General features: G+C 41.8%; 1 protein-coding gene across 1 annotated transcript in view; it reads left to right on the forward strand.

Moving 5' to 3' along the window:
• The window catches only part of LOC126354208 (transient receptor potential-gamma protein), an 847,751-nt gene that overhangs the window by 124,179 nt on the left and 696,037 nt on the right, over window positions 1–27,535 (forward strand). The window contains exon 5 of the mRNA XM_050003666.1: window positions 5,676–5,818. Coding sequence (XP_049859623.1) covers window positions 5,676–5,818 — 143 coding nt within the window. The remainder of the gene's footprint in view (window positions 1–5,675; window positions 5,819–27,535) is intronic.

A 27,535-nucleotide genomic window follows, 5' to 3' on the forward strand; every position in this document is an offset into this window, starting at 1 on the left:
AGCATATTTTCTTACATTACATGTTCAACAGTTTAATATTCCTCACAGGTCATTACTGACAGTATATACAGCTTAAGAAATTTTGCAGTGCTAGAACAATTTTCCCTCTCTTCATCTACTGCCTGTATAAAGAATATTTAGTACGTTCTCCCACTTTTAAAATGGTTTTGCAATTGATTTTTAACATTTTTGTGTGTAGTTTTCATTTTCTCACGTGTTTGGTTATTCTCTTTTTAATTTCTGTTTCTTCTCCTTATGCTTATTAGAAAGTAAACTTGCTGTATTAATTGGTGTCACTTATGTAGTTTGTTGTAATAACCACAATGTAGTTGTGGCTTGATTTTGTATTTCATTGATTTTATGAAAAATTACATTGCAGTAAGATTTAGGTTCACCTGTTAAAATAGCTCGACAGTGCATATCCTTTATTCAGCCACAGAACAAGAAATATTTAATTTTTCTCCTCTACTTTTTGACATAATGTATCAAAATAATTTGATCCCACAGACAATCTTACACTCACACTAGCATGGGAAACATGTTCTTTGAAATATTCTTCAAAAAAGCTTCTGAAATGTCGTGAATGTTTCTTTATAACAAATAATGTGACACTCAGATATACAGGAAGTGGTACATGAAGACATGTAAAAATTTGTTAGATAGTCAATTAGTGTCTCTGTTTTGTCTGCGGTTCTAATGCATTCTATTATCATAATATGCAATTCAGTGAGTAGGATTATAAATATAGCTTTATGAATCTTTTGCAATTAAATATTGTTATAAATACACATCAAGTTGTATATGCTTTCTAGTTGGGATACAAATTTTTTAATTATCTTTACTCACGAATAGTCGACCTCCATTATGCAGTACATATTAAGTTTCTTTTAAATTGTTTCTTTCAATTGCATTATAACTTACAACACATGCTTATCATGTATGAAATTTGCAAACATTCGGTACAAGAGCAACAATTACAGTTCACTGACTAATCTCCTTTCATACATTAGTTTGGCTCTAGAGACGTTCCTTATAAAGTTATCTTTGTAATTTCGCTAACCCTGTTCAGAGTATACTAAATTCTGTTCTACTTCATTTGGAACAGCTCCTAGTTTGCTGTATTGCCGCGGTATGACATTTATATTTTTTTGAAAATTCAGTTAACGTTGAGATTTGTTTATAATTGATGTCTAGGTCGTTTACAGATTACATCTAAAAACATAACTCATAAATAATTATTAAAGACCTCATATATTTGTCAAGTGTCATTCAGGGTCTGCACAGGCTGTTACCTTAATCATAATAATATTGTAGTAACTTGTATCTGATGATGGTGTAAATTAGTAATTATTCTCAATTTACATAAATTACATCCGTCATATTGGTTATGAGACTGTTGTAGCTTAAAATTTTCTTGCTGACCACTAACTTAAGTGTTTATGCACAATTTGGTAATAGCAGATATTTTGAACTCGTCACTAACTGACAAAAAAAGTATTTCACCCTGAAGATATTGTCAGATGCCAATCGAACTTCACACGTGTACAAACCATCGATGGTTGTGTAAAGGAATAGAGTTTTAATTCTCTATAAACTCTCTACATTTGTCTGATAACCCTTCTTGCAAACGGGAATGACCTGTGTGATAATCCACTCACTATAAACGCTTTCATCCTTCAGCGATCGGCGGTAAACTGCAGATAGAGGTAGAGATGGCTGTACGCATAATCCAATCACCGTGCTTCAACTGAGTGCCTTCACTAATTTTTTTTTTCCCACTGGACCGATCATTTTGACAGCTATCCGACAGCTGAAAGGAAAAAATGCAGTAGGATCTTCCTCAAACTGGTTTAGAAAAAAAGAATTTATTTATTCAGCTCTTCTCTGTTATCTTCTAATGCGACGTGATTGCGGCCACCGACGGTCTCGAATTATGGCTTTGATCCATTTACTGATTTAGCTTTGACTGTAAGTTTTTGCGATTTTCTGCCAAATCAGTAGATAGAAATTTGCTATCGAATTCGTTCAAATTGCTCTCCTTGTGCTAATTTTGTCATCGGTCAGTTTTTCTGTGTACGAGGTTTTGGCTACTTTAAAATCTGTGCTGAATTTCGCTATTCTTTCAGAGTAGGCTTTTGACACGGCTGTCGAACCAGGGCGGGTTCTTTACCGTCCTTCACAGTTTAGCTCAGCTCATGTGTATCTTATGCACATTGTCCGATGCACTTGAACGTTTACAATTCGTGCTCAGCGTGTCAGTCTTGTGTCGACTGCTCAAATAATCTGAAATCTGCTTCTTGGCAGCAGAAATATCTTCCTACCTCCCTTAACATTCCCATTTGCACCTATAGTTTGTGATGACACAGTGGCGTTTCATTACTGATTTCCTGCTCTGTGTTAATTAAGTCGAAAATTACAAGCCGGTTTATATCAGGAAGATCTAAAATGATCCCCTGTCGAGTCGCTTCTTCGATTAACTTTTCATATTATTGTTGAATAATTCATTGAGAACAGTTTCAAAGCATTCCCCCTTCCTTCCACCTGTACTAATCGCTTGAGTCTGTCAACCCAAAGCTGTTACACTGAAATCCCCTTGTAATGCTATAACTTGACCAGCAAATTTATATGCAAGCTCTGTGTAATTAAAAGAGCTGGCATTATTTTGTCACTGAAATTAGAAGTAACTTATGAACATATGGCGGGATTTCTATTTCCTAAAAAATCAACGTGTTGATGACACACACACACTCTGCTACTGTAGTAGGCGCTACCTGGGTGTAGTGCATACCCGATCTATGAAGAGAGGTCCAAACATTTTCTATCATATAGCAGAGTCCGAGAAATCCGCATCTGCGTTCGTGACAGAATTGTCTCCGCCTCTGGTTTAAGGCTTCCACTCGGCACAAAGCAGAAGACAACGGTCGTTTGTGGGACCACCGCGGGCGAGGCCAGTTGTTTCCACCAAACCAGCTGGCAGCCGGTAGCGACCGAGGACCACCCCGGAACGCAGGCGACAGGCGTCATTCGTGGTCTGTAGGCAGCTGCACTAAGTCGAGAGTTTTTCCGTATCTCGAACTCTGAATGGACATTGGCCTTCCTTCGCGACTTGCCTGCTGTTGCCCTAAGAGGCTCCATCACCTGCTGAACGTTGGATCTCCCAGTGCCCAGACAGCCCACTCCCTGCATTTCAGAAGATGGGCCCCAGTCCCAACAGGTGAGGTCTCCGGTACTGACTCACGTATATTTACAGCAGTGGCAAGACTCAAAGCTATCTTTAAGGCACAAGGGTGAGGCCTTGCGGCTAGTACCCGTTTTTGCCACCCGCCCAGAGGTTCGCAACTATCCACTGTCCGCCATGAGTTGGGTGTATTGGAAGCCAACGGCACAGGGCTCCCTAGTGGGGCCATAGACATAAGAGGAGCATCTGGTGTGGGGGCAGGTGCCTGAGCGCCGTCGCATGTTAGGGCAGCAGACTGGAGCCTGGCAAGTGTGGCCGCGGCTCTGTGCATCCGTACACAGCAGGCGCAGTGCCCTGTGTTGTTGTGGGCTTCATTCCCAAGGCAGGTTTGATACGGATCACCACGCTACTCTTTCCTGTCCAAGACTCTTCAGTTCTGCGTAGCTCCTGCTTACTGTACTCTGTTTGTACGCCACCACACTTTCTTTCATTCTCAAACTGACGACTCCTCGATGCCTCGCTATGTAACCCATTAACCGATCCGTTTTTTTTAGTAAAGTTGTGTCATAAACTTCCTTTTTCGCCAATTCCGTTCATTACCTCCATATTAGATATTATTCATTATTGCTCGTCTGAGTCATTTGACATCTCTGACAGCATTAAAATGTCGTCGGCAAACCCCTAAGTTTTTATTTGTTCTTCCTCAACATAAATGCCTTTTTCTAATATCTCGGTGCCTTCATTTACTGCCTGCTGAATGTATAGACTGAATAACACTGAGGAGAGGCTACAAACGAGTCTAACTCGCTTCTTAACTACTGCTTCCGCTTCACGACCTTCGGGTCTTACGTATAACAGCTGCCCAATTTCCGTACATCTTGTAGTCAGTGTTTCTCTCCAGTATTTTACTTATAGACTGTATTCCAGGCTACATTGTTAACAGCCTTCTGTAAGTCTATGAATGCATAAGTGTAAACGTGCAGCCTTCGGCGTGAGTCGTAAGGTAAGTTGTAGGGCCCTATCTTTCTACTATTCACCGGTACTGAAACCGTTCTTTCCCAGGTTCGGTTTATATTAGTTTTTCCATTTTTCTGTAAATAATTCGTTGTGGTATTTCGCAACTAAGGCTTGTAAAGATGATTGTTGTATAATATTTACATGTGTCTGCGCTTGTCCTCTTTGGAATATGAATTATTACATTCTTCTTGTAATCTGTCAGTATTTCTCCTGTATGACATATCTTGCAAAGTGGGTGGAATACTTTTGTCACGATTGACTCTGGCAAGGACCTCAATAATTCTGAGGGAATGTCGTCTACTCCAGGGACCTTGTTTAGACGTACATCTTCATTTACAACTAAGCTCCACAAGCCACCTTGCGGTGTGTGGTGGAGGGTACTTCGTGTCGCACCGTCACTTCCCATCTTTTGTGTTCCATTCACGAATAGTTATCGGTAAGCCGCCGTGTGGCCTTCTATCTCTCTGGTTTTGTCTTCATTGTCTCTCAGCGAGGTATACGTAGGAGGAAACAACATAGATGTTGAGCACTCCGCGAACGCGTGCCCTAGGAAGTGTAACAAGAACCCAAGAACGCATATCTTACGGCGTTTGTCACTAGAGCTGGTCGCTCGTCTCTGAGGCTTTCGCGATTACTAACCGAGTCAGTAACGAAACGCGCTGGCTGCTACTGTTTGGATCTGGTATGGATCCCTTACTGCGGAATAGTATTCAAGAATTGGTCGGAAGAGTGTTTTGTTTGCGGGCTACATGTCCTGCGCATTCTTCCAGTGGCTGTCAGTGTCACATAGGCCTCACCTGCGTTTAGTTTTATGTGGTTGTACGTATACTCCTAGATATTTTATGGAAATAATTGCTTAAAGTGATTGTTTTGCAATCGTGTAATCATACAATAAGGGTTTTTCTTGTCTACGTTCACGCAATAAGTTGCATTTCTTATGTAGAAAGGGAGTTGTAAATCCCATTTAGGCGTTCCTGTATTCCGCTACCATATCCTAGCGTTGTGACTTGTGTACAAAGGGTTTCATCAGCGAAAAGCGTCACGGAACTTCCAGTGTTGTCTCCATACTATTTATATTCATTGCGAAAAGTAATAGACCTATGAAACGTCCTCCGGGTACGCCCGATGTGAGTTTTATGTCCGGAGACTTGATTCTATTGAGAATGACCTGCTGTGTCTGCTAGGACTTGTTCAGTAAAATCACGTAGTTGGTCTGGTATTCCGTAAGTCGGTATTTTGTTCGTTAGGCTGCAGTACGGAACTGTACGCAATGCTTTACGGAAGTCAGGGCAGGGGGCATCTGTATGGGCGCTCGTGTCTACTTAGAAGCATCCTTGACCTGCGTCTGTCTTTACAAAAGTAACTTAGCGTCCTGCTTAACTTCTTCTGTGTGTCACTGTACTACAAAGTGAGATGGCACATTTAGACGCACGTACAGACGCAGCGCACTGAGGGTAGCCCGCCCCGTGTGTGTCCGCAGAGCTGGGAGGCGCTGCCGCCGGACACGGCCACCTTCACGCCGGACATCACGCCGCTCATCCTGTCTGCGCACCGCGACAACTACGAGATCATCAAGATCCTGCTGGACCGCGGCGCCACGCTGCCCATGCCGCACGACGTCAGGTAGGCGCGCCGCATCGCCCGCTCACAGCCTACCAGCTGCACCGTACATTCACAAGTCAAAAAGGAAAAAATCCAAAAACCATGACGAGCCTGAGTTTGTCTACAGTGCACCAGTTTACAAACTTAAATTCTTACATAATCTTTATGACAATGTAAAACAGATCTCACAAAGAATTTTTGTTATAAAAATCTACTTGTGCATGAAGAAAAAACTAGAAGCACTATCGAAGATGTGTCAAATTCTTGGATAATTTCGAGGCTTATAGACGCACGGAATGTCTCTTTTATAGTCAAAACTTAAAGCCCTTTCAACATATTCCAGTCGCTCTTGAATTTGTGTTCTGATAGGCTGGGTAGGAACACCCAGAGAGAAAGTTGTTCAGAAAACGACAGAATTGATTTTTCTAACGCGTCACGCATCGTTACACTATCAGGTCAGACGAGAACGTGCACTGAAAAAATCGAACCAACTGGCACGCACCAGAGCACGAACCTTTTTCAAATGTCTCGCCTCGAAACAGGACACAGTAGAGAAGAACTCACTCAGAGTTGTTATAGAATTCTCATCTCTGCACCCGTAATGCTACATACTGAACTCCTGTGATAAAGTGGGTAGCCAGTAGAGATGAGCAAACTCGTTCATCCTTGGGTACTACGAAGTGCATTAAAGTTCTAAGGCCTCCGATTTTTTTTCTAATTAACTACTCACCCAAAATAGATGAAACTGGCGTTACTTCTCGACGTAATCGCCCTGCAGACGTACACATTTTTCGCAATGCTGACGCCATGATTCCATGGCAGCGCCGAAGGCTTCTTTAGCAGTCTGTTTTGACCTCTGGAAAATCGCTGAGGCAACAACAGCACGGCTGGTGAATGTGCGGCCATGGAGAGTGTCTTTCATTGTTGGAAAAAGCCAAAAGTCGGAGCCAGGTCAGGTGAGTAGGGAGCATGAGGAATCACTTCAAAGTTGTTATCACGAAGAAACTGTTGCTTAACGTTAGCTCGATGTGCGGGTGCGTTGTCTTGGTGAAGCAGCACACGTGCAGCCTTTCCCAGACGTTTTTGTTGCAGTGCAGGAAGGAATTTGTTCTTCAAAACATTGTCGTAGGATGCACCTGTTACCGTACTGCCCTTTGTAACGCAATGAGTAAGGATTACGCCCTCGCTGTCCCAGAACATGGACACCATCATTTTTTTCAGCACAGGGGGTTACCCGAAATTTTTTTGGTGGCGGTGAATCTATGTACTTCCATTGAGCTGACTGGCGCTTTGTTTCTGGATTGAAAAGTGGTATCCACGTCTCATCCATTGTCACAACCGACGAAAAGAAAGTCCCATTCATGCTGTCGTTGCACGTCAACATTGCTTGCCAACATGCCACACGGGCAGCCATGTGGTCGTCCGTCAGCATTCGTGGCACCCACCTGGATGACACTTTCGCATTTTCAGGTCGTCATGCAGGATTGTGTGCACAGAACCCACAGAAATGCCAACTCTGGAGGCGACCTGTTCAACAGTCATTCGGCGACCCCCCAAAACAATTCTCTCCACTTTCTCGATCAGGTCGTCAGACCGGCTTGTGCAAGCCCGAGGTTGTTTCGGTTTGTTGTCACACGATGTTCTGCCTTCATTAAACTGTCGCACCCATGAACGCACTTTCGACACATCCATAACTCCATCAGCACATGTCTCCTTCAACTGTCGATGAATTTCAATTGGTTTCACACCACGCAAATTTAGAAAACGAATGATTGCACGCTGTTCAAGCAAGGAAAACGTCGCCATTTTAAGTATTTAAAACAGTTCTCATTCTCGCCGCTGGCGGTAAAATTCCGTCTGCCGTACGGTGCTGCCATCTCTGGGACGTATTGACAATGAATGCGGCCTCATTTTAAAACAATGCGCATGTATCTATCTCCTTCCAGTCCGGAGAAAAAAAATTGGAGGCCTTAGAACTTGAATGCGCCTCGTAGTTCACTGCTGATCGTTCTTTTTTGGGAACAGGTCATTTTTACTCGTTTACCTTTCGTTTGTGCTTGGTATATGGTTCTCATGAAAAACTGAAAACTAGTAGTGTAGATGACTGAGAGATGGAGGGCACCAAGAGGGGCCACTTGCCTCCCCCCTGGAGAATAGAGGTTTTATTCATTACAGAATTCTTACACACTTTTCGAAATAATTTCTGTGATTCTGCAGAACCTCTCGTTTGGCCAACCGTAGCCTTGTGTGGCTGATCGCAGGGAAATACTCGTAATATAGAGTGGCGCACGGAAAAACCGGCCCCGAATCCAGACTGCTCGCCAATTACGGACGATGTGTTGCCCGTTACGAGCAGATACAACAAACAGACAAACATGTAATAATTAGGCAGTGAAGAAATAACAAGCTAATGCAAGCAACTATTGCGAAACAATCGATGACGATGTGTAGAGAGCTGGAGGAGAGAATATGAAAATCTCACGCGACGCGCATGGGCTTAGCTCATGTAGTCTTGTAAACTTGTTGGTGGCTGTTTCCGAACTTAATAGATCACAAGTGTCTTGTATAAAATTCTTCGTTTCGACTTCCACTACATAGCTATGCTACGTTGTAAACAATAATCGTTTACAGCCTGTGTGTACTTCACTTTGTCTCTGAGTTCGTAGGCGAAGTAATGACTTTATGGAAGCATAAAATAAAATGTGGTTTTCTCATATTAGCGTCACACGCTTAGTAAACATTAGGTTTTTATGTTGAATTATTAAAGTAAATGCTAACAACAACAATAATAATAATAATAATAATAATAATAATAAAGTTCGCAGTAGTAAAGTTTTTGGTTTGAAAGCTCCTTCTGAACAAATGTTTTTGAGATGATGAGTAAATTCAATTTTACGGCAATCTACGTCTTTTCAAATGGAGGCGCACCGCTTTTCCTACTGAGCCAAAATCACCCACAACCCACTTTTTTTTTTTTTTTCAAAGAAACCAAACTAGCAGGTCATGGAAATTGGAAACAACCAAACTTAAAAATAATTAGACCTTCCTAAATGTAATGTTTTGTATATGAAAGATACACGAAAATCGTTTTATATGAATTTTCTTACACTAAAAATTAAGCAAATTATTGAAAGTTAGCTGCTAAATCAAATCGAGGAAAACCAAAAAATATATGAATAACAAAAAAACTTGCCTTTTTATGAGTATATCTTCTGCTGTTCATCAATATAATGAAGTGAGCTGATATGCCCTTTTGTTACCTGAAAAGACGTACCTATTACATATAACGTAATTTTTATGTAATTTCCGTAACTGTAAAATACTTTTTGATTACCGGTGGTGGACGCTGAATAGCCAGAACCAAGTGCAAGAACCGTTTGGAACACATGTAAAATAGGCGAGCGCAGTGAACGAGACGAACGACTGGATACTGAAGTAACTAGGAGCAGTTGTCAGTGGAACTGAGTCACGTGGTCGTGCGAAGAATGAGGAGTGCGGCTGAGGGAGACCGAGACTGAGACGAGCACGCGACCGAGGCTGGGACGAGAACTGCAGAAGTGATCGCCGCGACCGAAGTGAACTATGAACCGATCGCTCCTCGTTCCCGGGAACTATAAGTAGACCGCCGCGATCGAAGTGAACTACGAACCGATCGTTCCTTGGAATTCGTTCCTCGGTCCTTTCGTTCATCTTGGTAAAACCGTTCCTTTGCAACAGTTCGTTCGCGAACTACCCATCTCTAGTAGCCAGCTGCCAGTATCTCAGAACTAGAGAAGAACGGAACACAAAGGTGAAGAGCGAACGCAATTATAGAGTCCGAAGAGTCACTTAAGAACCAATTCTATCCCAAAGCAGGCCGTCTACCTCCAGTGTCACTCGCACTGAGCTGCAAGCCAGAAGGGCTCCGCGGAACAGAGAACAGGTGAGCCACAGGTGGCAGACCAGCTGCTGCCGGCCAGTGCAGCATCGCAGGGCGAGGCTCCGCTTGCAGAGAAGCGTCTCGCAAACGTCCGCCACGCCTCTGTTCACGTTTGTAGGAGTACCTACCGTCTGGACGCCAGCGTTAACCACAACTGAATCTGCTCAGGTTCGACGTTTGTACAGTTACTCTGTTGTCACTAACTTAGAGGAAACCCTGCCGGTGTAGTATTCGTTATTTGGTAAACGAGAAGATGACCACTCTCCCAACCAACCTTAAAAATATTAGTTGGAAATGTTTCTAGAAACATTTATAGACAGCAGTCATGAGTCGAAAGATGATTCTGTATTATTTAGAGTTCTAGTTCTTTGACCCATGTTATTGTCGATTTTGTGCGTGAGACCTATCAGTGCATACGTCCACCACCTGTCACCACTATAACTGTATAGCCAAATTACCGAAATAACTGAAATCGTTACCCATTGTTAAAATCCATATTTTATTGCAATGAAATTATGGTTAACAATCCAGTGAATAGTCAAAATTTCTCATATCGTAACTTAGATGCAGTCAAGACGTAAAGACACTTTACCTGTATGTGTGCTTCCAGTAATCGGTTTCAGTTTTTGCAGATATTTGTTGCCCCTTCGTCGGTTCTTCATAGCAGCGCGCTAGTGTAGAAGCATTCTCGTTTGAGACCGTTCTTAAAGGATGTAGCTCGAGGTTCTTTCCACTGCACTATCGACTGTCATATCCTCTTCAATCTCATCACGTTCTCTGTACTCATCTCCGTCTATTTCAGTACGTCCATATTCGCCTCCTCCGTCACCAACACCTTCAGCTTCACACTAAAATACCCTGTTAATCCTGTCATTTCATAGTTCTTCCACGCCATTTTCAGAAATTATGGTTGATAAAAAGCACCTGTTAGTCACCTTTTGGACTCGGATAATTTTTATTATTGGCCCTACTATTAGTATTATTTCGCGATAAGACTTTTAGGACATCGATGTGGCATTGATTTAATAACGCAAGTTTACAATTTTATACTTTCTAAAGATTTATCTTAATTATTTAGTTGATTCTAATGTTTTTTTCCATATATGAAGATAAAAAATGCTAAGCGTTTCCCTCTATGACATGAGGTCTTTTTCAACAAAGTGATGATGAAGATCCACAAAACTGATACGAAACACGCTCATTCAATAACTTTTATCAAAAACATTGTATATAAGTCACTCCTAATATTATAATGAAGTATTATGTTTCTTTCCTGACTTCGGTTTGCTGTAGGGTCCTCGAGCATATTCGCCGTTCGAATATAATAAACGTTCTTGAGACTGATATACTTTGAACTATGGATGAAGAGCAACAGGCAGATTCCATATTTCTAGATTTCCGGAAATCATTTGACGCAGTGCACCATTGCAGGTTGTTGACGAAGGTACGAGCATATGGAATAAGTTCACAGGTAAGTCAGTGGCTCGAAAAAGACTTCTTAAGTGTACAACCCAGTATGTTCTCCTCGACGGCGAATATTCACCAGAGAAAAGAGTATCGTTAGGAGTACCACCGTGTGACACGACTGCTGTAGTTCTCTGTATACATAAATGCTTTGGCGGGCTTGGTGGGCAGTAATCTGCGGTTGTTTGGTGGTGGTGCTGTGGTGTACGGTGAGGCGTCCAAGTTGAGTGACTGTAGGAAGATATAAAACGACTTAGACAAAATTTCTAGTTGCTGTGATGACTACGGAAAAATGTAACTTAATGCGAATGAGTAGGCAAACCATGCCTGTAATGTTCGGTTAAAGTATTAGTAGTGTCCTAATGGTAAACTACACATCGCTGTCAAGGATTCTACCAAACGCTGGTGATTGCTTTGAAGGACAGTAACAGGAGCAAACATGCAATTCTTTTGTATCGGTTGTGAATAAATAGTTGCCAATGTTTAAGTTCCATCCCTCTTACTATTGCTAAAATTGAGAGAACCGGTCTTTGAAGCTGGCTGCCGAACAATTCTACTGCCGCCAACATACATTTCGCGTAAGGACCACGAAGATAAGATTCAAGAAATTAGGGCTCTTACGGAGGCACAAAGACCGTTGTTTTTCCCTCGCTCTATCTGGGAGTGGAACAGGAAACGAAATGGCGAGTAGTGGTACAGGGTACCAGTCAACACGCACTGTCCGGTGGTGCGGAGTATCTGTGTGGGTGGAGACGTAGATGTGTAAGTATCTCTATCGTTTGTTCCTCTGTGCACTGGCTGGGGACATTCGGATCGCAGAGTCCAGCAGTAGCCAGATATCAAGTTGACATCACCCCTCCTGGTGCCCTGTTCATTTGTTTCTCCCTGTTGCTCACTCACTGCAGCTAGATTCTCTAGGTAACAGGTAGCACGGGAGGCCAGGAAGTGCAGATTCGAGCTCGCTGCAGCATCCAGTATTTGGAAGTGACCCAGCATGTTTCTTACTATGTTCTCGTACTCTTCGTCTTTGTGCTCTCCAAGATACTTGTTGACAACATGCCTAAAACAAAAATAAGATAAAATTTGGGTTTCATTAATTTTGTCTACAAATATTTCATCTTTCGATGGTATTTATGGAATATTTCGTCGGCTCTTGGGGAAATGTTGACATATTAATAACTTGAATAAAACGTATTAATGTTCCACAATAATTTTTATTAATTCGTCATGAACCGGTTTTTGACTTCTTAGGCCGTCGTCAGATAACTTAATGTTGGACAGGTAGTCCACACAACTTCGGCGAGAATTCATAGCAGTGCAAAGAATGCTGTACAAAGATATGCAACATTTTATGACTATATCGATACAGAACACAAGCATGATATAGTACCTTAAGGGACTTTAAACTAATGAATCTCACATTACAGTATATTCATATATCAAAACTGTGTGAGTTTTAAAACAGAAATTTTCTACAACTGAGTAATGACACAGGCTACTACGTCTTATGGACAAACTGGTGAATGCGACAAACAGGCCGAATAAAGGGAGGGGAAGAAATACGACTGTGCAATGTGGGTGTGGAACAGTTTTAACAAGCTTATTACCTAATGGTAAGAAGAATAGTAACTGGCTGCTACTTTAATAACTGTGTTTGGTTATTAAGCACCAGGTCAGGATTCTTTGATTGGTGTTTATTAACCACTAAAGTGACTGCATGAAAGGAGTTGGAGACTGAGAAAGAAAGATTCCACCTTTGCTGAACATGCTTTGAATGAATGCCATCATATAATGTGAAATGTGATGTTGTCCGTAAAGGAACTAAAGGGAGAAAACTAACATTACTTGAAATTCTGGCCAAAGAATCATGACCTGGTCCTTAATAACCAAACATAGTTTCATTACTCACCCTTATTAAAGTAGCAGCCAGTTGTTATTCCTCTCACCATTAGCTAATAAGCTTCCTACAACTGCTCCACACCCACATTCCGTAGACACCTTTCTTCCGCTCCCTTTATTCGGTTATTCCTTACATTCACCAGTTTGTCCATATGACGTAGTAACCTGTACCGTTACTCACTTGTAAAACAAGCCAAAAGCCTGTTCATAACGAAATAAATAAATACTTTTACGGAATAATTAATACGTTATATTCAAGTTATTAATTTCATCTCTTATTAGTTTCCGAATATCATGGCTGACGAAATATCTTTTCTTTCACTTTAGGTTGTGGCAGCTGCGGTAACTTAGTCGCCACATATTTGACAGCGTCACTATCTTTTGGTAAGACTTTATGAAAACGTTCTATAATGCCAAGTTTTTTGTGAAGTGGACACAGAAATTTTTCTTTGAATCTCTCTTTGAAATGAATATTACATTTTTCACTCCAACCTTTGGCATTCATATTGGCCAAAATTTTTGAGGCCAGAGCTTGTCTTTTGCACGAGTGTCTCGTCTGAGTAAGAAGGAGTCCTTCCTCAGAATTTAGACACACTCGATGTGGAGTGAAATCTATACGCCTAAGTCGCAAAATGCACTTTTTCGACAGAGTCTAAGATTGTCCGCTGATACGTTTTCATTCTAAATTTGCCACAGATTTATGCAGAGTAATCATGAGATTAATATAACCTCTTGAAGCCGTGAAATTCACAAAAGGAAGCAACAGTTGATTTATCAACCGTTGCTAAACTTTTCGTGGAAAACGATACGTACAACGCTAATGTCGTTCTGAACGTTACAATATCAACTAAATATCTAGACAGCTGTGTTACACATTGCAAAATTGGGTTAATAGGGTGTTTCTGGTCGTTCTGAGGAGTTGTTGCTTCACATTCTGTTTGGAGTCCCATCAGGGACTACACACATACACAGCAGTAAAACTAGAGTCTAAAGAGGACGGCTGGGTCGCTCGTCGAACTATTGTGCAGAAAATGGAAACTACGACTCGGCAGGACACCCAGAAGTTCACTAGTAGCCTACTGCACTGAGAAAACTTGATAGATCATATACAATTAAACTCATTTCTGTTACGTCGTATAACGATTAAATACCTATATTTCTGATACCGCACAGAAATTTTAAGTATGTGCCAAAACTTCATATGTTTGAACGTAACTACTTTACCCGAAATGAGCACCCAGAAATGCATCAAGAAAACATTTTATTCTCAACGAGTGCAATTACCTTCCTAGCTCACTTCCGATTGCCGCATTTTTCACTTCCCTATTTCGTAACAGCAGAAAACGGACTGCCATTCATGAAACTTATTTACTGTCTTTTGGTGTGAACCCTATACTGACAAGCATAATATAAAATATTTTCCTGGCGAATTTCCTGCAACTTGTAAACTTTACGAGAAAAAACGCTGCATTTAGTTCACCTTCACTGCAGTATTATCTATACTATTGTATCAGTCTAAATTGTTGGTGACTGCAGTCCCAAGATACACTTTTAGGGCCCACGTGGGGAACCTCTTACTTTTTTGTTCAGCGTCTACTGTCTCTTTTCCTTCCATTCAGATATATTGGGTAAATCATTTTGTAATTTGTGTAGTTCTTCGAAGTTGACTTCATTAGCTGGTGAACGACAGTATAATCTGAAAAAATCTAAGATGGCTGCTCAGATGGTGCCCTAAATAATGTAGACAAAGAACGGTAGAAAGCCTATCACACTTTCGTCAGGGACACAACATACAACAACGTCTTTAGTAGAAGTTGTGTTTCCATATGTTAACCCGTATTGCGACATTCGTGAAATGTTGCAAAATAATACTAGAAATCAATTTTCGTGAGATAAGTTAAGAGATGATATGGTTCCATACTGGGTATACTTGCTGGGCTGACGAGAGCGGAGCTCCATCCGGGCGCGTTACCGCTGACAGGTGCGAGGCTGGCTCAAATGGCTCTGACCACTATGCGACTTAACTTCCGAGGTCATCAGTCGCCTAGAACTTAGAACTAATTAAACCTAACTAACCTAAGGACATCACACACATCCATGCCCGAGGCAGTATTCGACCCTGCGACCGTAGCGGTCGCTCGGTTCCAGGCTGGAGCGCCTAGAACCGCTCGCCCACTCAGGCCAGCCAGGTGCGAGGACCACGAGAAAGACAGGCCGCGGCGAGTGCGTCACTAGCTCGCTCGCTCAGCTCAGGAGACAAAATGCGTTTCTAAACATGTTAAATCGCAGCTAGGCGTGTAAGTACTAACGAGAATTGCACCTTCCAGTGGTATCTCCTATTATGAAGTCTTACTGATTAACAGCACTTCAGCAAAATTTAATTTTATATCAATACTCGATGTTGTTGTTGTGGTCTTCAGTCCTGAGACTGGTTTGATTAGCTTTCCATGCTACCCTACCCTGTGCAAGCTTCGTCATCTCCCAGTACCTACTGAAAGCTACATCCTTCTGTATCTGTTTAGTCTATTCATCTCTTGGTCTCCCTCTACGATTTTTACCCTCCACGCTGCCCTCCAATACTAAATTTCTGTTCCCTTGGTGCCTCAGAACATGTCCTATCAACCGATCCCTTCTTCTCGTCAAGTTGTGCCACAAACTTCTCCCCAAGCCTGATACTTAAATCTATACTCGATGTCAACAAATTTCTCTTCTTTAGAAACGCTTTCCTTGCCATTGCCAGTCTACATTTTATACCCTCTCTACTTCGACCATCATCAGTCATTTTGCTCCCCAAATAGCAAAACTCCTTTACTACTTTAAGTATCTCATTTCCTAATGTAATTCCCTCAGCATCACCCGACTGAATTCGACTACATTCCATTATCCTCGTTTTGCTTTCGCACCTTATACCCTCCTTTCAAGACACTGTCCATTCCGTTCAACTGCTCTTCCAAGTCCTTTGCTGTATCTGACAGAATTACGATGTCATCGGCGAACCTCAAAGTTTTTATTTCTTCTCCATGGATTTTAATACCTACCCTACTCTTATTACTGCCATTGGTTTCTGTACAAATTGTAAAAAGCCCTTCGCTCCCTGTATTTTACCCCTGCCGCCTTCAGAATTTAAAAGAGAGTATTCCACTCAACATTGTCAAAAGCTTTCTCTAAGTCTACAAATGCTAGAAACGTAGGTTTGCCTTTCCTTAATCTTTCTTCTAAGATAAGTCGTAGGATCAGTATTGCATCAGTTGTTCCAACATTTTTACGGAATGCAAACTGATCTGCCCCGAGATCGGCTTCTATCACTTTTTCCATTCGTCTGTAAGGAATTCGCGTTAGTATTTTGCAGCCGTGGCTTATTAAACAGTTGAGTAATTTTTACATCTGTCAACATCTGCTTTCTTTGGGATTGGAATTAATATATTCTTCGGGAAGTCTGAGGGTATTTCGCCTGTCTCTTACATCTTGCTCACCATATGGTAGAGTTTTGTTACGCCTGGCTGTCCGAAGGCTGTCAGTAGTTGTAATGGAATGTTGTCTACTCACAGGGCCTTGTTTCGACTTAGGCCTTTCAGTGCTCTGTCAAACTCTTCACGCAGTATCGTACTCCCATTTCATCTTCATCTACATCCTCTTCCATTTCCATAATAGTGTCCACAAGTACATCGCCCTTGTGTAGACCCTCTATATACTCCTTCCACCCTTCTGCTTTCCCTTCTTTGCTTAGAAATGGGTTTCCAGCCTAGCTCTTGATATTCATACAAGTGGTTCTCTTTTTTCCAAAGGTCTTTAATTTTCCTGTAGGGAGTACCTGTCTTACCCCTAGTGAGATAAGCCTATACATACTTGCATTTGTCCTCTAGCCATCCCAGCTTAGCCACTTTGCACTTCCTGTCGTTTTCATTTTTGTATTCCTTTTTGCCTGCTTCATTTACTGCAGTTTTATATTTTCTCCTTTCATCAATTAAATTAAATATTTCTTCTCTTATCCACGGATATCTACTAGCCGTCGTGTTGTTTATAGCATTTAGTCTCAAAAATGGTTCAAATGGCTCTGAGCACTATGGGACTCAACTGCTGTGGTCATCAGTCCCCTAGAACTTAGAACTACTTAAACCTAACTAACCTAAGGACATCACACACATCCATGCCTGGGGCAGGGTTCGAACGTGCGACCGTAGCAGTCGCACGGTTCCGGAATGCGCGCCTAGAACCGCGAGACCACCGCGGCCGGCGCATTTAGTCTCTTCTGCTGGAACTAGTGCCTTATGCAACTAATAATCATTTTAGCATGACTTTATTTTATTGTTTGGCAGTACCGCCGTAACAAAGTATGAGTAGGGCCATGGACTTCCCATCATTATAGGACTAATAACAGTAAGATTCCATAATAGCGGAATCCAGTAGACGATGCAGTTTTCGTTTGTACGGACGCTCGTAGACACGAGTTAACAGGTGTAGAAACGTAGTTGCCTGCCGATTTGAGCGAGCGAGCGAAGCGGAGTACTACCTTCGTGACGTACGCGCCGCGGCCTGTGTTTCTCGTAGGCGTCGTGACAGGCCAGATGAAAGCTGCCAGGTGGGCTGCTGCCTAGTGACGAGTTGAGAGGGCAGGTTACTGCCTGGGCGGGTTCTGGGAAGCTGTCAGTGATCAGGCGAGAGCAGAGCTGACAGTACGCAGGTAAGTAACTGGATTGGTAACTGGCAAGTGATAGACAAAAGCAGACGACGTGTAACTGCCTGGGTAGATTACAGGCCATCGACAAGTAGAGGAGATATGTCGACAGCAAGTAACTGACTTGGCTAATTGCCTGGCATAGCACAGGTAGAGACGTACGGTGATAGAAGATTAAACGGACTGTGCAAGTTTGCAGCTGGTGTCAGGTAGGTCAGCCCCGTCGGAGGGCAAGTAGGTGCCTGCACATGAAGCGACGGCGCTGCCGCTGCGAGCCCCGGCCGCACGTGGCTGGCGCGGTGGCCGACCGAGAGGAAGGCGACTGTAAGCGTGAAGGGCGCACGTACAGTCGATAGTCCAGCAGGGCGGCGTTATAGAGGTACGGTAAATGCTGAAAATTAATAAATCGTGTTCATAAACAGACAAGAGACCAAACAGTGTTTTACCGTAGCTTATTATGTTAGCTCTTAAATGACAGTCGATAATGAGCACGTATTTAATTAGAAAGCAAATGTGAAACACAGCTGATGAACTTAAGTAGTTATAGAAAGCAGTTAAATTAACAGATAGAGATGTGGACATTTCATTGAACATAAGAAACTTTCTTTGATTTTTAATTCTTGCTGTAAGTGGTCGCTTAGTGTAATTAATTGATACTAGTCTAATATTAGTGTAGAAAGGAGATCAAAGGATAATCATAAACGGCGCAGAACTACTCCCATTTTGATACACGGACGAGTGAAGTAGGTAGGTGACTTCGTAGATATTTTTGTTAACTTTAGACTGTTCGCGAGCTGTGTCCCTGGACCGGGGACGATGCTGCGTGCGGTCCAGAGAGCCGCCGGGCCGTGAGGCCGACTCCCAGTGTTCAGACGCCGCGGAACCAGTGGCGGCGCGGCAGGTCTCTCTCGGGGAGGGGGGGTCAGTTGCCCCTAGTGAGAATTCATTCAGTTTACGAATACGAAATATGAAAAATACCTGTAACTTTAGAGCTCACTTATGTATGATTTAAAATACCTGTAAAATTACCACTAAAATAACCGGAAAATATCGATAAAATGGCGTAAAAATGATACAAAACATATGTAAACAGAATGACAGGATGAAATAAAGCAATGAAAAACTTTAAAGCAGAATCGAACTAAATTTAAAAAATAATGATAAATTTAAAAATTGTGTGTTTTTCTTTAAGAAATCTCGTTCGTTGAAGATGTGGAAATTTGTTACATATCCATCTTACAGCTATTGCCTACGAAGTATCTATATTTTTATTTCTACGCCCACACGTGGTAGAAATTAACAGCAAATGAGGCAACAATGGGAATAATCAGATGAACCACCATTTTATTGTTAACTTTTACAAATGCATTCTTGAGACACATTTAAGCGTTTTTCCTGAAGGCACGCCCATTTTCGTTCTTTACATATTAAAAGAATTAGTTGTGTCAGAAAGGGACGTTAAACACGAACGTAAAAAAATGATATCATCCTTCAAAAACAATCTACGATACAGTATCTATATGACGAAAGATACAAAATTAAAGATAGATATCTATAGCTGGCATATTCGAGATTTTAGTAACTGTAAACAATGCATATCTGATAAGGAAAGACGGTTTACACATTAACAAACTCTGGGCATTACTAATAAGCTATAATAAAATAAAGCGAATCTGCCGATCAACAAACTACTACATGTGTACGTGGTCTCATTAAGAATGGTACCCATGGTGAGAGTTCCATCTCGAACATGTTGACTTATGGGGTACTGATATGTCATCATTTCTGTTCCCACCTCACTAAGTACAAACTTCTTCATAAACCTTAACTGGCAACACAATACAGTTGCACAAAAAAACACACTCGGAGAAATTCTACTCTTTCAAATTTCAAATAATGATTAACAATTGTCAGACGCTAATTTAAATTAGCGTATTTTATTATGTTCCTTTTCGTTTGCTAAATAAGTGTTCGAGGGTACTCTGTGACCATTAATATCGCTATTTGTCTGTAGAAGTAGGCAATATTCGTCATTGGAACTACTGTCAACGAACGTGGTGTGGCGTGAGCTACCTTTATTTCCGGAACGTTCTAGATGAGTCTTGCTATGTTCTAATAGGAATATATCGCATAAATATTTCCACATCCATCGCAAGAAACCGATCCAAACGATCGCACGAAACTCAAAGTTGCTGGCTTGCGGTCTAATGGACACCGAGCTGTTTCATAGTTGAACCAAAACCCCTCCCTCCCTCCCACCACTGTGATACGATTTCAGCTTCTGTTCTTTAGTCATCGCTCAGCTCGGTTCGGCATCCCATCGCGTTAAGGGTTATGTAAATTCATTGTGAGTTGTAAGTGGACAGTGGAGCGCGATTGTGGTTTGCATAGACGTTTGTGCGTTGTGAATGTAAAAGCGCAGTGTATACAGTGGCAAAATGACCGATATAGGTAAGTTTTTTGTACCTCATAATCGAAGGAAAACTACAAATGAAAGTGGAGGTGTCGAAGAAGATACTGTCTATGATGAGGTATCACAGGAAAAGGGCGAGTCAAACGCAACCATCACTATTAAAAATTCGAGTAGTTGTGGTGATGGAGAAAATAAAGCCAAGCCAGTACCTCTGCTGGCTTGAAGTGCGTCGATGACAAGGGCAGTAGTGTCCTGGTCAGTGTTCCCCATGTCGGAAATTACGTTGAAAACAAAAGGATACTGACAATTGCCTAAAGTACAAGAGTTTATTGAATCCATGGCAACCTGAAAAATTTTATAATTGTAAGAATGACACAGACAGCACAAAAAGAACATTTCGACCAGACTGGCTGTCATTATATCCGTGGCTGGTCTATTCTAAAGCAGTTAAAGGTGCCCTCTGCAAGTTTTGTGTGCTCTTCCGCACACGCGTAACGCATGGTAGTCATCATTCCGAATTCATAACCCGCCCATTCACAAATTTCAAAAAGTTCCATGAATGTGTAAAAATGTATATGAATTCCGAGTGGCATAAAGATGCAGTAGAATAGACAAATAATTTCATTAGTGTTGTGACAAACAAAACTAAAAGTGTGGAAAAAACTCACCAACGAGAATCTTGCGAAATTTGTACAACCTGTAAGTGCAAAGTTAAAATCAGTTTTTTTATCGTGTATTGCTTTGTGCATTACTAAAAAATGGTTAAAATGGCTCTGAGCACTATGGGACTTAATTTCTGAGGTCATCAGTCCCCTAGAACTTAGAACTACTTAAACCTAACTAACCTAAGGACATTATATATGTTTTTGGATAGGGTCCGCCTTTAGCAAAACACAGTTTTGTTTTATAACCCAAACATGTTTCACTGCATAATAAATGAATACACAGCTCTCTGCAATGGCACTCTGTTCTCTGCCCTCAAAGAATTAACAGACTAAAATCTCTCTCTCTCCCTTTCTCTCTCCCTCTCTTTCTCTCTCTGTCTCCCCGTTTTACATACACACACACACACACACACACACACACACACACACACACACACACACAAAATATCTCAGTCACCTCTGAAAGGTTCAAAACAGCCGACAGGAACACCTTCAACTGTTCCACTGTCACCCATCTTGTTTTTACACCTCCAGCTGTTCCACTGCCAGCCATGTTTTGTTTTTATAGCTGATAAACAGTGAAACAGTGAGTGACAGTGACAGTGGCAGTGGCAACTCAATATTAAGTGTTTGACAGTGATGAAGACGAAAAAAGAGTAAGTGAAACACCATGTAAATAGACACACACACACACACGCGCGCACACACACACACAGAATTAAAGAATTTGAGGCATAATAATAACATAGTTCTTCAAATCGTAATTTTGGCTTAAACAATTTATCTACTTTAAGGTATAAGTGGTTGCAGATGACAAACTGTCGGTCATTGTAGAAACACAAGACGTCAGAAAAACCACACCATGTGGTAAAAAGGTATGGATTTTCATAATTTATGTGTTTTTTCAAATATCTATAATTACATTTTTTTAAACTAATAGCTACATGTATACAAAACAACAAAGAACGTTCTTTATCTTTAACAGATGTAAAATAAAAGCCCACTGAGGATGCTGCAACTGCAGTGAAACATGTTTGGGTTATAAAACAAAACTGTGTTTTGCTAAAGGCGGACCCTATCCAAAAACATATATATTGTTAAAGCAAACACGGAGAAAAAGAGCTTCAATACCAAGATGATCATAACCTAAGGACATCACACACATCCATGCCCCAGGCAGGATTCGAACCTGCAACCGTAGCGGTCGCGCGGTTTCCAGACCGTGTGCATTACTTGACTTACCTTTAAGAGGAAAAACAAATTCAAATGGTGTATTTGATGATTTGTTACAATTTAGAGTATAGTCAGGAGACGAAACATTGCGGAAACATTTTGAGGGTGCGCCTAAAAATGCTATCTATGTTTCTCATAGAACCCAAAATGATTTAATTGATGTTTGCACCGAAGTACTAAGAAATGATTTGATTAATAACAGCGAATCACGTTCATTTTTAGCAGACGAAACAATGGATACTGCAGGCACAGAACAACTTTCTCTATATGCACGTTATTTTGACCTTGCAAATAATGTTGGCAGAGAAGACTTCCTTGGATTTACACCATTAGCAACGTTAGATGCAAAACATATCTCCAACACAACGATATCTACTTTTATCTGCTTGGGGTTTAAATCTAGATAAAATGGTAGGACAAGGCTATGGTGGGTGCAGTACGATGGCCGGTAAAATTGGCGGAGTACAGAAGATGATTGCTCAGAAATATCCCAAGGCTCGCTTCTATCGTTGTGCTAGCAATTGACTTAATTTAGTTGTGAATGATTTGAACATCTTACCAGAGGTTAGAAATTCCATTGGTACTATCAAAGAAGGAATTTCTTTTTTCTGGGGGAACACGCAAAGGAAAGTCCTAGTTGGGAACCTTCAAAAACTGTGTGAGACACGCTGGTCTGAGAAGCATAAGTCTATAAGGAAATTTAATGATAAGTTTTTAGAAATTGTTGAAGCATTAGTAATTTAACATAAAGAAGAAGATCGTGAAACTAGGCAGAAATCCTGGCAACATTAATGCACACTTACTTCTCCAACGGTTATTGTTACATTAAAAGTCATAGCAAAATATTTAGCCAAACTAGAACCTGTCACCGATATCCTCCAATCAGTAAACATTAACTTGTTAGAAGTTTCAGAACACATTCAAGGAATTGTAAAATGTTATTGGATGACAGAGAAAATGTTGAAGCCGAATTTGAAATGATAATGAAAAGAGCTGAAAGCTTCTATAGTGCACTTGGAATAGATGTCACTGGAATTCGACAACCGCGAGTAGTTGCACGACAAATGCATCGTTCAAATCATCCATCACTCAGTACTACAGAAAATCTCACTGTATTCCATATTTGTATTTTCTAGTCCAATCCTTGCAAGAACGGTTTTCAGAAGAAAACAAGGCTTCTTTTGAGATTTTCTGCTTGCACCCAAAGGTAATAAAATCCCAAAGAGACCTAGATATGAAAAGGATAATTGAAAATATCAAAAGATTTTATGGCGATCCTTTAGATAACTTCACTGTAGAAGCACGGACATGGATCAGTATGTGGAAACGCGATAAAGTACTTGAAGGAGATATTGCTGAATTAAGCCTGACTGATCTGCTGGACAAAGCCAAATTCTTGCCCGCCGTAGCTTCAGCCTTGACGATAGCCCTTAGCTTACCGGCAACCACCTGGTCTGCAGAAAGATCGTTCAGGTACTTAATTACCACAGTAACACTTTTCTGACTGTAATTACTTAATTAGAAAGAATTTGTAACAATTTCTTATGTCAGATGAAACATTTCTTCCAATTATTTTTAAATCTTGTTTGAAATATTATCACAATAGAGTAATTGAAGGAGGTTACACTGTATGAGTTAGTATAGGCCTACGTCATGTTTGTTTGCAGCACTCTCAGGCACGTGAAAGCGTGGCTAAGAACTACCATGGCAGATAATCGACTCAGTTGTTTGTGTATGGTGTCAGTTAATCGTGATAGGATAAAATCAGAGGAGGAGTCTTTTATCGAAAAAGTGGTAGGTAGTTATGGGAAGGACCCGAGACGAATTCCACTTCTGTTTAAGTAATGCAGGTATGTGAGTAGTCAAGTTTTGCACATTATTAGTAACAGAACCGATTTCTACAATCGTATGCCTTCTTTTGTTCTTAATATTAAATTTACAAAAGTATTTCAAGCTACATTAATATGTGTGTAACAATAAAACAGTCACATTATCCTTACAACCAAAGTTCACAAAATTTGTTAAGACATGAATCTGTTATGGGTTGTGGAAATTATTGTGTACATTTAGTTTTTACTTTACAAAATAGAAAGTGAAGCCCCGTTTTTTTAACTTTTCAGGGGATTAACAGAGAAAAGTGTAAATAGCAAGAAGATATATTAAAGCAGGCGAAAATGAACGATCTATTCTTACTTAAAAAGAGAAAATAATTTATTTTTACTTATTTAACAATTTGAAATTGTTTTTATTTATTGTTAGCACCTAATAACATCTCTCAGATGTTATTAACATCTCTCAGAAGTGGTGCACTTACTGACGTAGCGTTGTGGCTCAAAATGTGCGTTTACGAGAGCAATTCTGAATATTCCCAAAACGTTAACTCTCAAAATGAGACACCTTAACAGCAAATGTGTCAGAAACAGCGAATTCACCTAAAACCGATGTGGCTGACACTAGGGCGTCTGCCTGTAAGAATATAGTATAGCACAAGAATCTGAACTTTGCAGAGCTGCCAATTTTTATTCGGAAATGCGTTTCCAGTTTTATTTGTCTCCTCTCTATGACCACGTGGAGTCGCCACACTGGGACAAAGTTTGAAACAGTTGCCAGTTGCCATTTACTTCAGTGCTGCTAGCGAGGCTGCGCCATTAACCATCCAGGCATGTTGTAGAGAGATGGTAACTAATAAGTGACTGATGATTAATGAGAAAATGATAGCTGGTTTGTGATAATTTGATAATGACTTAGAAATGAGTGGTCTCAATCCCTTAGAAGTCACAAGGGCCGCCTGTGTTTCTAGGCTTCGTTACTATAATATATCCCGGATGTGCCAGTATCCAAACATACAGGAAAGATAAAAACTGATTTTCAGCGTCTTGAAGGCCTGTCAGACACAAAGCCGCAGTCTGCCTGTCGAAGTGACGTAAGTTAGTAGGCTCTTCTTTTCTCGCTGCCTCCCATCCAGGTAGGGATCCACATGCGCCTGTGAATCTGCGTTTCAAGCTAACAGATTCATCAAATGTCGGTGGCCGCAATTTGAACTGTGACCCTGCAGTCCTACAACAGCAGGTAGTTCTACCTGCAGGACTTTATGCGCCGATATGCCACTGAACGAGCCGTTGTATACTTTTGTTAAAATTGCAGATATTGCGTCAGTATAGTCCGAAAGGAACGTAATTCATATACAGTCTGGACAAAAGGCTTTACGCTATTAAGTGGCGCACGTTGTTTAGTTGTGCCTAGGGTACCTACGCCGACATTTGCAGTTATCCCAGATCCATTCCGTGATATGTATTGCGTGTTCTTTACTAGTGCTGTCTTTTGTAACTGTACCATAACTATCACGTCGTGAAGTTCCTGATTTTTTGTTGCCACTCACATGTGGTCTGACTTTATTTGCATTTCCGGCCAGTATTGCAACATAATTTTTGATTGTTTTTAATCACACAGCTGCTTCCGTTGTAAGAACCTGTCTGATTCAACATTTATGCAAAATATGTCGTTATCGGCGTTTGTTTAAATGATCCTGTGAACACTTATAATAAAGGATGACGATCTTGCGTTTGAGCAAGAAACAAATTGTTTTCAGAAAATAATATCGGTGTAGTTGAAATACAAAGGACGCCCCGCCATCTCCACATGGCAGTCATACCTTTGGTTATTCCATACTTTCGACAGTGCTGTTTACTCGTTCAGAAATTGTCACATAAACGATTTGGCGAGGAATGCTGTCAGAAGCTGCCGGAACGTGTCCTGGGAGGCAGGCAGAAGGCGCGCTCGCAAAGACGCGAAGCGAATAGACGGATGGCACTGGCGTTGCTCTTCCCGGAGCAGCGTCCTAACCGGACGACTTTCTTTCAAGGCTTCGGCCTATTCACGGTCGGCTGGTCAAGATCTCCCACATGGTTTCGGTTGTGGCAACGGTTTGCTCAATCTAAAAATTTAGTCCGGACTTGCACGAAAAATGCTGCTAACAGTTTCCACGACGAGACTAGGTTACAACGAAGTAGTTAAAGCACGGTGCACAGGAACATTATGCACAGCTGGCAAGTGCAACGTGTGGATACGCATCATCGTTTGAAACGTACCTGCCCTGCAGTAGTCCAGTATCGGAAGCTTCCCAGTGGTCAAATTATCCAGACGTTTGCCACGCTTTCAATTTCGTTGTGTTTCAATCAGTTCATTGAAACTCAACAATAACAGTTTGATGACAACTGTTGGAAGAATGTGCATCGATATGTTTCTCGAGGTGGGTAACTATGAGGGTACCGCATGTGCTAACGTAATCGTTTCAAGCTAGCCTTCATATTTTGGCAAAAGTACCGCCTGTACGACCGTTGTGAGTCTGCGGCTGGTAAACGTCTGACCCACGCGATTGTTCCCTCAGCGATGGTCTTACCGTTGCGCTCACATCCGCTAGCCTTTTAACGTCGACTACACACGAATACAGAGTTTCACAGAAAAATGACTTTGATGAGTTCTAGAACAGACACAGACCCGCAATTTCCATTGTTAATACACCGAGGCCAGACACTTAAAGGTGTCCACCTTGTTCGATGTCAGGTGCAGTAAACGCGCAGAGGTGGCAGGCGGGAGCAGCAGCAGTGGGGGGTAATAGGAAGGTAACGGAAAAGACCACAGTCGTCGTCGTTATGCGGAAAGGAAGGGATTTACCTGGCTTCCAAAAGGGGCACGATCATTGGCTTTCGGGCCACGGATGGAAGCATTTCAGAAAGCGTCTGCAAACCTCGTGCCGCCGTGGTTAACGTGGACTGTGAAAGGTAAAATGGTGCTGTTCATAACCGGCGCCGAGGTGGTGGTGATTGTTGGGATGTTTAAGGGGGACTAAACAGCTAAGGTCATCAGCCCCCAGGTCCCGAGGTAACTGTGGTATGTCGCGATGTGAACGACAGCGATGAACGACGGTTGCGGAGGTGTGTACTGGCGAACAGGCGTGCAAATGTTGAACTGACCGACCAGATGAGCCGAGCGGCTACCGACAGTATCTACACTCCTGGAAATGGAAAAAAGAACACATTGACACCGGTGTGTCAGACCCACCGTACTTGCTCCGGACACTGCGAGAGGGCTGTACAAGCAATGATCACACGCACGGCACAGCGGACACACCAGGAACCGCGGTGTTGGCCGTCGAATGGCACTAGCTGCGCAGCATTTGTGCACCACCGCCGTCAGTCAGCTCGCCGTGGCATACGGAGCTCCATCGCAGTCTTTAACACTGGTAGCATGCCGCGACAGCGTAGACGTGAACCGTATGTGCAGTTGCCGGACTTTGAGCGAGGGCGTATAGTGGGCATGCGGGAGGCCGGGTGGACGTACCGCCGAATTGCTCAACACGTGGGGCGTGAGGTCTCCACAGTACATCGATGTTGTTGCCAGTGGTCGGCGGAAGGTGCACGTGCCCGTCGACCTGGGACCGGACCGCAGCGATTCACGGATGCACGCCAAG

The sequence above is a fragment of the Schistocerca gregaria genome, chromosome 3 (assembly GCF_023897955.1).
Source record: "Schistocerca gregaria isolate iqSchGreg1 chromosome 3, iqSchGreg1.2, whole genome shotgun sequence".
Lineage (NCBI taxonomy): Eukaryota > Metazoa > Arthropoda > Insecta > Orthoptera > Acrididae > Schistocerca > Schistocerca gregaria.